Source organism: Phodopus roborovskii, unplaced genomic scaffold (assembly GCF_943737965.1).
Source record: "Phodopus roborovskii unplaced genomic scaffold, PHOROB, whole genome shotgun sequence".
Lineage (NCBI taxonomy): Eukaryota > Metazoa > Chordata > Mammalia > Rodentia > Cricetidae > Phodopus > Phodopus roborovskii.
Genome location: NW_026126517.1, coordinates 37,859,892 through 37,873,277, shown reverse-complemented (window position 1 = coordinate 37,873,277; position 13,386 = coordinate 37,859,892). Strand labels below are relative to the sequence as shown.

General features: G+C 51.5%; 1 protein-coding gene across 16 annotated transcripts in view; it reads right to left on the bottom strand.

Annotated features, from left to right (window-relative positions):
* Nucleotides 1–4,891, bottom strand: part of Tle3 (TLE family member 3, transcriptional corepressor) — a 44,275-nt gene extending 39,384 nt beyond the window's left edge. For all 16 annotated transcript variants that reach the window (XM_051197678.1, XM_051197681.1, XM_051197680.1 and 13 more), the window contains exons 1-4: nucleotides 4,749–4,891; nucleotides 4,155–4,255; nucleotides 3,617–3,680; nucleotides 2,607–2,651 (exon numbers count right to left, since the gene is read on the bottom strand). In XM_051197678.1, the coding sequence (XP_051053635.1) occupies nucleotides 2,607–2,651; nucleotides 3,617–3,680; nucleotides 4,155–4,255; nucleotides 4,749–4,772 (234 nt within the window). In that variant the 5' untranslated portion in view covers nucleotides 4,773–4,891. The remainder of the gene's footprint in view (nucleotides 1–2,606; nucleotides 2,652–3,616; nucleotides 3,681–4,154; nucleotides 4,256–4,748) is intronic.
* Nucleotides 4,892–13,386: the final 8,495 nt, after the last annotated feature.

Here is a 13,386-nt window from a genome sequence, read left to right as displayed (position 1 = left end):
CCAGACAGACTTTCCCAAGGTGCTAGCTCTGCAGGCCATCTATTATATAAAAGTACATACAGTCCCCACCCCCCACTCGCTTAAAGATGAAGAATCCAGCCTGTTTGTTCCAGGCAGATGTAATCACACAGTCAAGTCTAGAGGGCAGGACACTGCATGAATAATTCAGGCACTCAAGTCACTTGATTGTGTGTGCAGATAAAACACCAGTCAACCGCTAAACAGGTCAGCTGATAAACTTGTTTGCTCAGGCCTAACCACCATCGCCAAATGCTCCCAAGACTCACACTACAATTAGTGGCAGGGTTTTCTTCTACAGAACCCTGCAAGCCTAGGGAGTGGCCAGCACGCCATTAGGTCAGGGCTGTATTGCGTTTCTCCTTTCTCAGTCAGGGTTTCTCCACCTCTTTGCCTCTTTGTTCCTACACAGCCACGGGATGAGTTCACCCAACCCAGAGACTTCTCGGCACGCATTCGTGCTGGGAAGGGGCTGGAAGGCAAAGGTAAGGCAACAGGAGCAAAGGGCCCAGCTGCAGAACCCACAGGCTCTGAAATGAGCTCTAGCTCTTGCTGGCTTCCTTGATGCTTGGCTTCCCCTCCTATAAAAAGAGGGCAAGATCCATCTATCCACCACTGAGAGGATTAATGAAGACAATGTGGCCAGATCTCAGGCATTCTCCCATCTTAGAACCCTGTTTGGGGAATGGCCAGAAATCCTAGATGAACACAGCTGCTCTGCACACAAGCCAGACATCCCCTCTCCCCCACCACACACAAACAATGCACACACACACACACACACACACACACACACAGAGAGAGAGAGAGAGAGAGAGAGAGAGAGAGAGAGAGAGAGCACTGAAATACTTAACCCTTCTGGGTTCATAGCATCCCCAGGGCTCAGAATAGCTTTGCTCTGCCAGCCAAGGTGACTTCTTTGTACCCAACAGCCATCCACTCAGACACAGGCAACGCCACCCATGCAGACCTCAACATGCAAGGACATATTACACCTTAATTAGAAGCTCTTAGAACAACAACTACTGCTATAAATTTTGAACCTGGGTGCAATTACCATCTTTAAAACACGCCCAAAATACTATTCACAGAGGAAGGGAGGAAGTGGTACCTTGCATAATACCCCAAAGTTCTTAAAACACCTGAGACCCCAGTTTCAGGCCTGGGCCAGTTCTACCTAGGAAGAGGCAGAACACATTTCTGGTCTACCCTCCTCAGGAGAACCTTCTTTACATATAAAGCAATGTCTGTCTATTATTTCTGTGGGCCAAGAAGTGACAATGCAGTAGAGTCCATGTGTGCATGCCCAGGGAACCACAGCTGGCTTCCCACACTGCTCACTAAATGCTGGCCCCTTTCTGGCTACCCTTCCCAATGGTGGGGGCTCCCTACAGGACTGGAAAGGAAAGTAGATTCAAAGGGCTCTATTGGAAGCCACTGGAGCGGGCAGGAATCTGCACACTTCCCTTCAGGGTCACCTGCCCTTCTCACCTGCCCTGGGTCCTGCCCCCTTTAAAGAACAAAATTTAAACCTTGTAAATGACTGTTAATTTAGAGCAGAAAATCCATTCAAGTCACGGTCACCAAAGGCTAGAATGAGTCAACAGCCTTCTGAGATTTCAAGAACACCAATTGTTAAAAAGAACAACCAGCCTGCGCCATTTATACGTGCCAAGTCGATGCTAATCGTCCGCCAAGCCAAATTATAGGCAGCCTCTCCTCGGAACACAAATAGACAAACAGGCCTCTCCCACAGCCTGGCCTAGCTCAGGACTAGCTACTGATATGCACTGAGATAAAGGGTGTTTCTATTTGCTGGGTTTGAGGTATACTGTTATTAGCAGGGTGACAATGTGGGGTAGTTTACATATCCATCAAAGGATACCACACTAGCTAAACTGGTTTGACTTCTGGATTACAAAGCTCAACTGCCAGCCGCGGAGGCCTGGCGAGGCTGGCCCCTGGGCAAGCTACTTTACCCCAGGGCTTCAGCTTCCTCCTGTGAAATGGGGACATAGCTGCCTTCAAATGAAGAGAGTTGAGAAACTCCCTCCTAAATGCAAGGCATGAGGATTGCATTTCACTCTGGCTTTAAGTTTTTTCAGGCCGTTAGTGGCTTCATTCCCTTACATTTCGACAGCTCAGCCTGGCTTTTAAGGCCCTTGAAGTGTAATCTTATCAAGGCAGTACATCACGTTTTTTTTTTTTCTTCAAGAAAAAGAAAGAAAAGCAAAGGCAGGGAAGGAACCCCGCCTGAATTTCCTTTTTGAGAATTTTACATTAAAACAGATAAAAGGAGTCAGCCAACTGCAGAAATGGGTAGCTCAGATCCTGGGGTACCTACAGTGTAACTTTCCCTCAGGTCTTTGGTCCTTTATCTACCCAGATCCCAGACCAGGCCTAAGTTCACAAGAACAAATGCTAACAACTCAACATAACCAAGGAACAGCAGCAGGCATCCCCTGAACATTCACCTTTAATGGTGGGAAGACCAGAAGAACCAGGCTCATTTTCAAATCAGGACCTCCCCCAAAATGAACATATTTTTTCTTTATATATACATTTTAATGAAAACAAAACACACGTACCTGTTTGTGCATTTCAATATTCAAGCCATAGGACATCTCATAGTACTACAAATTTAAAAAAAAAAATGCCATTAGCAGGCAACACAGGGACACTGTTCATTTTCACCTTCCCTTCCTCCAAGCTTTGGCCAAATCATTCATTGAGTCCAAAGAAGCTGATGTCCTCCCACAGAGGCAGCCTGTGGAGGTTTAAAAGCTGATACCAGGAAGTGGCCAAATGCTCCTCTCCACTCAAGAGAACATTACACACAACAGTAAGAAGAGCAGGGCCTCCCCTCCCACAAGTGCCCCATGTGCCTGCCACACGTCATGTTTATACAAGGTGCGCTCTACAGGGAACGCTGTACACCACCTCCACTTATCCTCTGAGAGTTATTTAGCACTAGGTGTAAGGTCTCTCATGTGGAAAGTCTGCTGTGGCCTGCACTTAAGTGGATCCCATGCCCACTCCCGAAAGGAAGATGTCAACTCGAAGGAAGACGCTAAGTTAAAACATGTTCTAGCTAGGGGGAAGTCCAGATTCCCAGCTGAGGAAATCCTCCAGGAGGGGACAACGCAGGCAGAGAATTTTAAAAGTCTCCTCCAATCTGGAAAAACTCTGGGGAAGGCAGGCCCTTCTGTCCCATTCTGGCTAGATCCCAGCTGCCAAACAGAAAAGTTTCCGAACACTCCCAGGAGGACTCCAGGAGGGATTTTTATACAACTCTGACACCGGCTCAACCAACTTTATGTTACTAACCAGTTTAAGGCAATCAGACCCCGGGGAAATCTTAAAAAACACAAACGAAAAGCTCTTTACAAAGGTGGCCTGGAATGCAGGTTTGTTTCTCTTTTGGGCCCCTACTCTCACCAGCCCTCCTCCAAGTGGCAGGGAAGAGGAAGCTGAAGGGAACCCTCCACGGGGGCTGACCTGAAGCAGGGCCTGGCTCAGGCCTGCGACGTCCCAGCTGAACCCATAGCCTGGGTGCCCTGCCCTCCCTCCTTTCGCCCTGCTGCGGGCTGCCTCTCACCATCACATAATGGCGCTGCATCTCCGTCTTCTCGTTCGCCAGCTTGTCGTACTCCACTTTGAGGCTGTGAGGGCAGGAGGAGGCGCTCAGGCCTGGCGCGTACACGGCCTCCTCAGAGACCTGAACCCTAGGACCTCGGAGAGCCACTTCCCCGGGACCCTGAGCACCCCCCCTCCTTTATCCAACATCCTCTGGGCAGTGGGGGTGGCCATACGCCACCCGGAGCCTGGCGGTACTAACTCCAAACTTCCCTTGATCTGCGAGGGGACGTATCGTGGCCACGCGGGGGCGGGCCTTTACGCCCGATCAAGACCCTGATCCCCCCTACCCCCCCCCCCCACTGGACGGGATTTCGGGAGCTGGGCGACCGCGGAACGCAAAGGGTTAAGGCGACGCGCACCGAGAGGGGAAACAAAAGGCGGAGGCCCCGCCGCCGCGCTGCCGGGGGTCGGAGTCCCCCTGGGTACCCGCGGGGGCCATCTCCAGCGTGCGCAGCCGCCCTCTTCGCCAGCCTGGGGCCACCCCCCGCCCACCTTACCTGTGATACTGAGCTTGCAGGAACTGGAATTCGTCTTTGATCCTGTCACAGGACTCGGCCACAGTGAATTTAAATCCCGGCTGCCCGGGTTGATGGGGAGCCTGGAGCCCACGAGGACGACACAGGGGAGAGGAGTGGGCACATCAGACGGGCTCCACGAGGCCCCTTGCCTCGGCTGGGTCCCTAGTTCCTTCCTGCCGGGCGCCACCGACAAGGCCACCACCCCATTGACCAGAACCTTCCTAGCAAGTTTTTCTCCGCTCTCCCGAAGGGGCCGGGAAGGGGGCGCCCCGACCATCCCCAAAGCCAGGAGGGTTCCCATGGCCAAGTGCCGCGGGGGCGACTTGGAAGACTTGGGAGAGGGGCCCGGGGAAGGAGCCAGAGTGCCCCCTCCAAGACAGGCCGCCCCCGGCCACTCGAACGCAATTACCCTTGGCTCTCCACTGCGCCCCCCCCACCAAAGCCCCTTTGTGTGAGCGCACACACGCGCGCGCACCATAAAGGTAGCAACAAGCAAAATGGAGGTGCTAGATAAACTGCCTCGTTTACCCTGCCATGATAGATGCTTAAATAAGCCCAGTTGCAATTACTCACCGGATGTCTGCCTTGCGGATACATGGCAGGGAGGGGTCGCGATTCCGAGAGCTTGGAAGCGCCGAGAGCCCGAGCCGGGGATGTGCGGGGGAGGGGGGAGGCGAGCTCGAGCGGGGGGCGGCCGGGGAACCGAGAGCTCGCCCCCGGGCCCCCCAGCCCGCTCTCGCAGCGAAATCCCAGAGTCGGGCGTGCGCCCCAAGTGCAGACAAAGAGCGGCGGAGCAAGCGGCAAAGTCGTCGGCGGGCTCGCGCTTTGTGCGCCTAGGGCTCGGCCGGCTTCGGCCGGCCGCCTTCCCCCGGCTGCTTGGACAGTGTCAGAAGCCGGGGCTGTGCGGACATCGTCGGCTCCCTGGTGGCTCCAGTGCGGGATCCCGAGGCCGAGGGTGGGGGGGTCCTCCTATCCCTTAGCGGGTCACTCAGCACGATGAGGCTGGAGGGGGGCGCGTCTGGGCAGCCCAGAGCATCCGGGACGCGCGGGTAGGGTCCCAGAGGTGGCCGGGCCCGGAACTCCCAGCGAGAAGAGAAAGGCGGGCCACCGAGGTGACGGCTTGAGGACCGAGGGTGAAGGCTGGAGCCCAGCGAGGGCGCTTCGACGCCCCCCCTCGGAGAGGAGAGCCTGCTGTTCCTTCTGCTCCAGTCGCCACCGCCAACCCTTCCCAGGGCCGAAGAGGAACTCCGGGTTCAGTCGGTGCAAATCATGCGCCCTGGCATCCTAACTCCAGCGGGCATGAGAAGCCTTGGCGAAGGGGTCCTCTCTGTTCCCAAGTAGAGCGTCAGCGTCCCTGGCGAGCAGCGGTCGGCGTCCCTGCCGCCTCGGAGCGCGCAGGCTGGAGAGCACGGAGGGGGAGACGCAGCCCGAGCCCGGGAGCTCTGCGGCTTCTTTGCTTCCTCCCAGCTTAGCTCTCCTCTCCGCGCCCCGACAAAACCCCAAAACACACGCACTCAACACACACGCTCACATACACACACGCACGCACGCACACACACACAAAAGTGCCTCGGACCTGCGGATACCACACACAGACAGGCGAAGGGGGCCGAGCACGAGGTCTGAACTGCCGCGAGAGCAGTTCCAAATAGGGACTGAAAAGTAACAAAATAATGTGGCGGCTTCGCCTAGCGTCCACCAATGGGAGTGCGAGGATCCCACGTGGGGCCACGGGACTCGAGCTGCGACTGGGCGCCGCTATGCGCGACGTCACAATGCCCTCTTGTGTCTAAAACTATGCATGAAAAGTAGCAATCAGGCCCTACCCGCTGGTGACTTTCGCTTGGGAGTGAAAAACAGCGCTCCTCACATCAGGAATTAACCGAAAGACATATAATAAATAGATATATATTATAGTGCTGGGCTGCTAGGCTTTTTTTCTTTTTTTCCCACGATCTACTAGCAAATAATTATTTGGCGGGAGGGGAGGAAGAGAAAACGAATAACAACAAAAGAGAGAAAGAGAAAAAGGACAAGCTGTACAATCCTCAAAACCTGTGGCTGGTAGTAATGGATCAGTTGATTCTGTAAAGGCGGCGAACGATTGCCCCCCTCTAATCTCATTAGGGCTGCAAAGCAGCCCAATTAGATACTATAAAACAAACAGAATCACTTTGTCAGTTTAATGTTTTCACTTCAGAAGATTTAGGACCGATAAAATGCTGGCTCCCAAAGTTACCTCCGACCTCTAAGACTGTTCCCCAAACTGAGTTTCTCTTTCTTTATCCATTTCTGTTCCCTTTCCCACCCTAGGGCGCCCCGCTTTCCTCCTTTGTTCATTCGCCCTTCTTTTCGGAAAGCCAAATAAACAGCGCCTCTGATGCACCGCGGCGGCCGCCGAGGGGGATGTCTGAGAACTCTGGCTTGGCGGACCGCGCAGATGGAAGGGCCTGGCTGTCTGCGGACAACAGGCTCAGTAGTGTGGCTGGCCCTGTTTGGGGTTCTTGCCCTTTGGGGACGGCTACGTTCTGGCCGCAGCCTTGTCAAGGCGGACTCAGCTGCGCTCGGGGCCGAGGTGGTGTAGGGCATGCTTGGAGCTGGGGCCCTCCTAGCTACGACCCAGAGCTCCGACCCGGTTTCTAGGCCTGCTGGCCGGCCCGTACCATATGCATCGGCAGCCACTCGTGGAAGAGCGACTGCGAGCCCGGAGCGTCAATGGTCACCAGCCTTCACGCCCAAGAGGGCACAGACATTTGACTCTGGGGCCCATTTGCTCGCAGACAGGAGTCACTTCGGGACATACTGCCCACCCTGGGTACTCGAGCCTCGGACAGCCACCGCCAAGTGGGCCGCCCAGGTGTTCCAGGGTCCCTCTCATTCCCACCAAGCACGCATGCAAGCACGCTCTCCCGGCCCGTTGCGGGCGCGCGCGAGCCGGCCGCGCGCCCCCGGAATCTATATTTTCCCCTCATTAGGAGCCCAAGGTTCGCGTTTGCATCTTAATGAGGAGCTGGGAGCGCGCGGGGACCTCCACGTGAGCGGCCGCCCCGAGATGGAGCCTCCCAGAACCCGCTCCGGCCGCCGGCCGCGACCGCGCTCTCCTCTTCATTTATTTATTCTCCTAAATAAAAACATAAATCGTGTACGGCGCGCACCGAAAAAGGGAGGGGGCAGGGAGAAGCCCAGCTCGACAGATGCGAGCATCTGGCCTCAGCATCCATTAGTCTCAAAATGGCTCCTCTTTTGAGCTTCCCTCTCCCCTCCCCCTTCTTTGCCCTCCCCCTTACGTCACGGGTGGGCGCACCCGCTTCCTACCCGGCCCGCCCCTTTCTCGCTTCGGCCCCCACGTGGGGAGCGCCGGCCACGCCCCAGAGCAAGCCTAAAGACCAATCATAGATAAGCAAAGAGCCTCTCCACTATTGATTGGTGGAGATATAGAGAGCTGTCAGTCCTTGGCTAGAGCTGTCAGTCAAAACCACGAGGGGTGGGGGAGCGCTGACAAATGCCGAGGCTTCTGAGCCTCCCGCTTGCAAATAGTGCTTGGAATGGCTGCTTAATTAGCTTTGAATGGCTTTTCCTTCCAGCTCAAACAATCTGTCACTACCATGTGGTATAAAGGAGCCATGCATAAAAAAGTAAGCAGAGGCTAAATATCAATTTGATTTTGTGTATCAAAGGAATATTTTATTTTTCTCCCTAGTAATGAAACGTATCAATTTAAATAATAAAAGGTAAAAACACACACAAACCCTGTTTTAAAAAAAAAAGGAACAAGAAGGAAAAGGAAAGAAGAAAGAAAGAAAAAAGAAAGAAAATCAAAACCCAAACTCCACGATGTTCCGACTCGTGCGCACGTCTGAAATAGGTAATTTCTATGGAACGTGTTGAGGAGGAAGTCTGAGACTCTCCCACTCTACCACCACCCCTCCTCCCTTTAAACTTGCATTTAGTGTTTTGTTGTCCTGGTCCTAGGAATGGCGGGGGAGGGGTGTCAAGGGGGAGGAGATATAGGGTTAGGGAGAAAGAACTTTAAAGGGATCTCTTTGAAGCTGCTAATCAAAGTGCAGGGGTTTTAAGACCTCTTAAACTGGGGGTCCTACAGCAGGTCTTGATTTGGGAGCCGAGAAGAGAGGGGGGAGATAGAGGGTGTGCTTGTCGCCCAGATTTATTAAACACGATGTCTTCAAGATGCCCGGGCCAAGGCGCCTAGCTCGGACTCCCTCGGGACTGGCTCCGACGGCGCCCTCCCGCTGGCGGCCACGGAGGTCCTGGACTTCCAGGTCGAGTCTATGCGGTCTGTATACAGAAAAGCACTGCAGCTCTGTCTCCAGTCTGCGTGTCTCCTGCCGGGGCAGTGGTGCTCCCGAGAACACCACGAGTCAGCGTGAGCTGGTGCAATGCAATCTCCATACTGAGTTCTCGTGTGAACCCAGGCGCCAGCACCCGGACTGCCACACGGAGGATGAGAGTGATGGATAAGGTTTTGCACAAGGCCGCCCCCACGGCAGAACCGAACTGCAGCGGCGCGCCCCACAGTGAGAAAGGACAGCCCTTGAGCGTTTAATAGGTACAAAGCAGGCCGTGGTTACCCACTTCGTCCTCACTTCACTCCCAAGGCCTGGCTGATGGCCAGTCTTACAGGGTAGAAAAGAGAGGATGAAAACAAACACACAAACAGAGCTTAGTAATGGGCCCGAGCTAAGCAGAGAGGTCAGAATTGGAATTCAGGACAGTCAGATCCAGGGCCCAACTCAGAAACGTCTTTGTGCAAGACGAATCCATATGATCATTAGCTGAAAGACATTCACTCATTCATTCTAGCTGTCTCTGGAGGTCTGGGGGTGGAGCCTCTGGCTCCCTGCTCTCCCCTTCACCTACACTCCCTGCCCTTTCTCTGTTACCAGAACCCGGAGCACGGTACTCGGTAACCAGGTTCGGGTCTCCCACAAATTTTTCTTTAGGAAAAGGAAAAATGCTTATTTTATGCTAGAGAATGATGCATACAGCACCCTGTCCGAAGGGCTTGACAATTATTTTTAAAAAGGAGGGGACTGAAGAAAAAGACTTCAAACAGCTCTGTCTCCAGTTCTAATTGGAAGCGTTTCAACTGTTTATGTTACAAGAAGTGTCAGGGTCATTTGCTACCGAAGAGCTGACTTTTCATTGGCTGCTTAATTGAGTACCTCGGAGTCCACCCCACGTGGGAGAGGAATTCCTGGCACATTTAAAAAAAAAAAAAAAGTCACACGGTGAGATGGAAAGCCCGGGATGGATCTGAAACAGCGGAGCCCTACCCCCCCCCCTCAACCCCCCAGCTCCTCATTTTGGATGTAGGATGACTGTGGGAACTTGGGATGGGGGACAGAGATGGTTCTCTGGATCCTTAAAACTAAATCTGAAACACCTTAGATGAGTGTTATATGCTTTTCTCCTGAATTAAGGGAACTGCCTCTGGCCAGCCACCAGACTGTGGCCTGCCCTTTGAGGAACTGGTCTCAAGGCCTGAGATGGGGTTGGGGTTGGAAACCTTCCCTCCTGTCATCCCCAAGCCCCTTGAGCTACTGACATTGATTTCTTGGGAAGCCTCTTGTTTGAACAGGCCAAAGAGGAGAGTGTTCTCCCACATCACCACCCACCACCCTTTGGTTGATTCTGTGGTCCCCTCATTATTTATGTTCAGTGCTAGAGCAAGGCTGGCCCCCCTCCTACCCCATCCCCATCCATCAGTAATCCCAGATCTTCCTGAACAAGGCAGCTCCTCACCATGAAGCCAGAAGAAGGGGACTTTTTGTTTGTTTAACAAACTTAACCCGGTGCTTAGTCTGCACCAGATTCCATTCTAAGCGCTGAACAAATATTAACAAATTTAATCCTCACCCAAAGAATGAGGGCAGCACCACTGATGACATTCCCACCGAGCCAATGGGCAATTGATACTATTCCCTGGTACAATGACTTACTCAAGGTCACTGTGGTGGTGTGGTGGTTGACAGACTTGAATCCAAGCAACTGAGCTCCAGAGTCCACAACTTAACTACACTTGCCCTGTGTGTCAGGGCCACTTCAGGAAAGAGGGTTGAGACTCCTATTGGTGAAGGGACTTCCCACGGTCTCTTAAACTCTCTTTCAACTTGCTAGCTGGGTCAAATTCTGTGACTCTGGGGCACTTGTGGACTCTTTCTAAGCCTCCATTTCCTCATCTGTTGAGTGACGATAACAGTCCTGTCCACCTTGGAGTATTGCTTCCGAAATCAATGGAGACCATTCAAGTGGTACTTGGTATAGGCCAGGCACATTAAGTGATCAATAACAGTTAGCTATGGTAGCCCCGATGAGGGTGTGCCAACAGCTGAGGACCTTCTGGAACATACGTGGTGTGTGTGTGTGTGTGTGTGTGTGTGTGTGTGTGTGTGTGTGATCAAGTATGGTTCTGACCAAAGCCCACCAGGAGCACCAGACTCCCTCTGAGCCCCCAAGAAAGCCCCAAAGCATGCATACCTATCTCTTGACTCTGGAATTTCTATTCTTTTCCAGTCCTTGATAACCTTGGCTATCCCTGCAGCTCCTGAGCCCATCAGGGAAAGGTTAGGTGAGTGCAGGAAAGAAAGAATGGGAGGGAGGATAATTTGAAGCTAACCTTTGAAGGGGTAGGGATGGATGGAGGCAGAGAGAAACCTGAATAGCACCACAGAGAGTGGTATGAAGGGTTTCTCTGAGGATTGGTTGGGAAGGTGGGATTTGAACTCAGCCCAGAAGTGTAGGCAAAAGTTCTGGTAGACAGAGAACAGAAGAAGCTTTCTCCCACAGCCTTCCAAGGTAGTTTCCCTTCATTATAGCCTATCTTTTACTACCTAGAGACAGTCATTTGGTCCTGAGGAAGGAAGCTAAGTGCTTTCTCAAAAACAAAACAAAACAAAAACAACAACAAAAAATCCTTGTCCTTATTCCACACCCATCTTAAGAGCCTTCTCATCAAATGGATGTCCCCAGAGGCCCCTAAGTTAAGGAGGGAGGGATCCAGTTCTGCAGTCTGCTGTCTCCCTTTCTACAGCTGTAAAATGGGAAGAACAGTGTTTGGGTGCTGACTCATCAAGAGTTTACTGCAAGCCTACAATATGCAAGAACTAGAATGTGAGAGAAGCCCTTGCCTTGGGTAGACACAAGGCTGTCTAGGTCTAGGCTGCACGTAGAGCCTCAGTTAGAATTTTATGGGAAATAATATTGGGTACTGAGTTGGAGTTGAGAGCAGGAGTAGTAGTGGCCTTTGTTGACTGAAGGTAGAGTTCCACACAATAGCAAGGCAGCCCAGCTAGGACTCTCTGGAGAGCCCTGGGATTATTGGATCTGCTTGGTGGCCCCACTACCTCTGTCTAAAAAGCTAAGGCAACCAGACTACCAGGTGATGATTTACAAATATGCTATCATGTCCACCTGGGACTTTGTGGGGGGCAGATGTAGAGAGGAGGCAAGGAATGTGTTTGTTCACCTGTCTTTAACAGAAAGAAGCCTGAGACTGGAAACATTTTCCCCACACCTCCTCCCAAGCTCAGTTGAATTGCATCCTGCTGTTCCCAAGGTGCACTTTGCTGACCTCTATTGACTAATGGCGCCCGGTTTCCATGCCTCATGCTGGAACCGGGTAAATATTTATCGAAGTGATTGGGCGTCCTAATTAAGAGATTTGTGCCGTTTCTCTTTCCCTTTTAAAGATTCGAAGCTGAGGCTTAGGAGATTAAGAAATAGTTTGCTGGTATTAACGCATCCATTTTAGCAAGGGTGGAGAAGAATTACCCAGGTCAGTGCAGGTAGGAGTGGTGGAGGGTGCTTCTGGGCCGCATCAAGCCTGGATAAAGACTAGGGTAGAACTCTGGCCCTGTGCATACACTTTAACAGTGGGAATGAGCTGGAGTTGGAGGAGAGAGGAGAGGGTATTTGTCTCACAGCCTTTTTTGTTGTATCTTCCAAACCTACTTTCATCTTTCTGTCCTTTTATTAAATGGATCTGCAAATGCTTGTTTGTCATGCACACACAGTGATAGGGTGTGCTTACCTGCTAGTTCTCAACTGAGGGTAATTTTGCCCTCTAGGGGACATTAGGGAATATCCAGAGACATTTTTTATTTTTGTTGTTGTTGTCACAACTCAATAGAAGGGGTGCACTGTTATTTGGTTTGTAGCTATTATTATATTATTGTTGTTGTTGTTAATTTGTTTATTCTCTCTCATCTTGTCTGTGTAAGTGTGCACATGAGTCTAGAGGACAACTTTTGGGAGTCAGTTCTCTCTTTAACCTTGTGGGTCCTAGGGATTACATTCAGGTAGTCAGACTTGGCTGCAAACAGCTTAACTCAGTGAGCCATTTTGCTAGCCCATTGACAGATATCTGCAGTGAGTGGAGGCTTCTAAGCATACTACAGTGCCAAGAAAACATGAAAAGCCACATAGGGTATGTATGTATGTATGTATGTATATCCTAGTCCTAACAGTGATGAAGCTGGGTAACTTGCAAATACTGCATTAGTCACTTTCCTGTTGCTATGACAAAATAATCAAAGCAATTTAGGGAAGGGAGGGTTTGTTTCTGGTTCATAGTCTGAGGGTCTAATCCTTCATGGTGGGGAGGGCATAGTGGTGGAAGTTAAGTCTTCTGGTACTGAAAATGATTCTTTCCATAAACCAGTCAGGGTTTCCAACAGAGCTCTGGGGAAGTTCTGGGACCTTCAAAGGGTAATGGGTCAGGGAGAAGATGGGGAAGTAGAGACCATGACCTCAGAGACACCCCCACCCATGCAATCCCTAAAACCCACACTAGTAGGAAGGCATTGACTCTGAAGCATCACTGTCCTTTGACCTACAAATGTGTGCCCCTTCCCATCATGCACACACTTACATTAATAATAAATAAGTACATTTTAAGATCTAACAGAAAATAACAAGTGTTGTTGAGGACATGGAGAGACTGAAGCCCTTGTGTGCTGTTGGTGGGACTGTAATGTTGTGTGACTGATATAGTCAGTGTGGCGGTTCCTCAAGGAGTTAAAAATAGAATTACCATGTGACAAACCAGTTCCATGTCTTGTGTATATACCCAAAAGAATTGAAAACAGAATCTGAAAGAGATAGTTGCATAACTGTATGCATATTGCAGAATTTTTCACCATGACCAAGAGGTAGAAGTAACCTAAATGTAGGCCGTAAGGCAAATGGACAG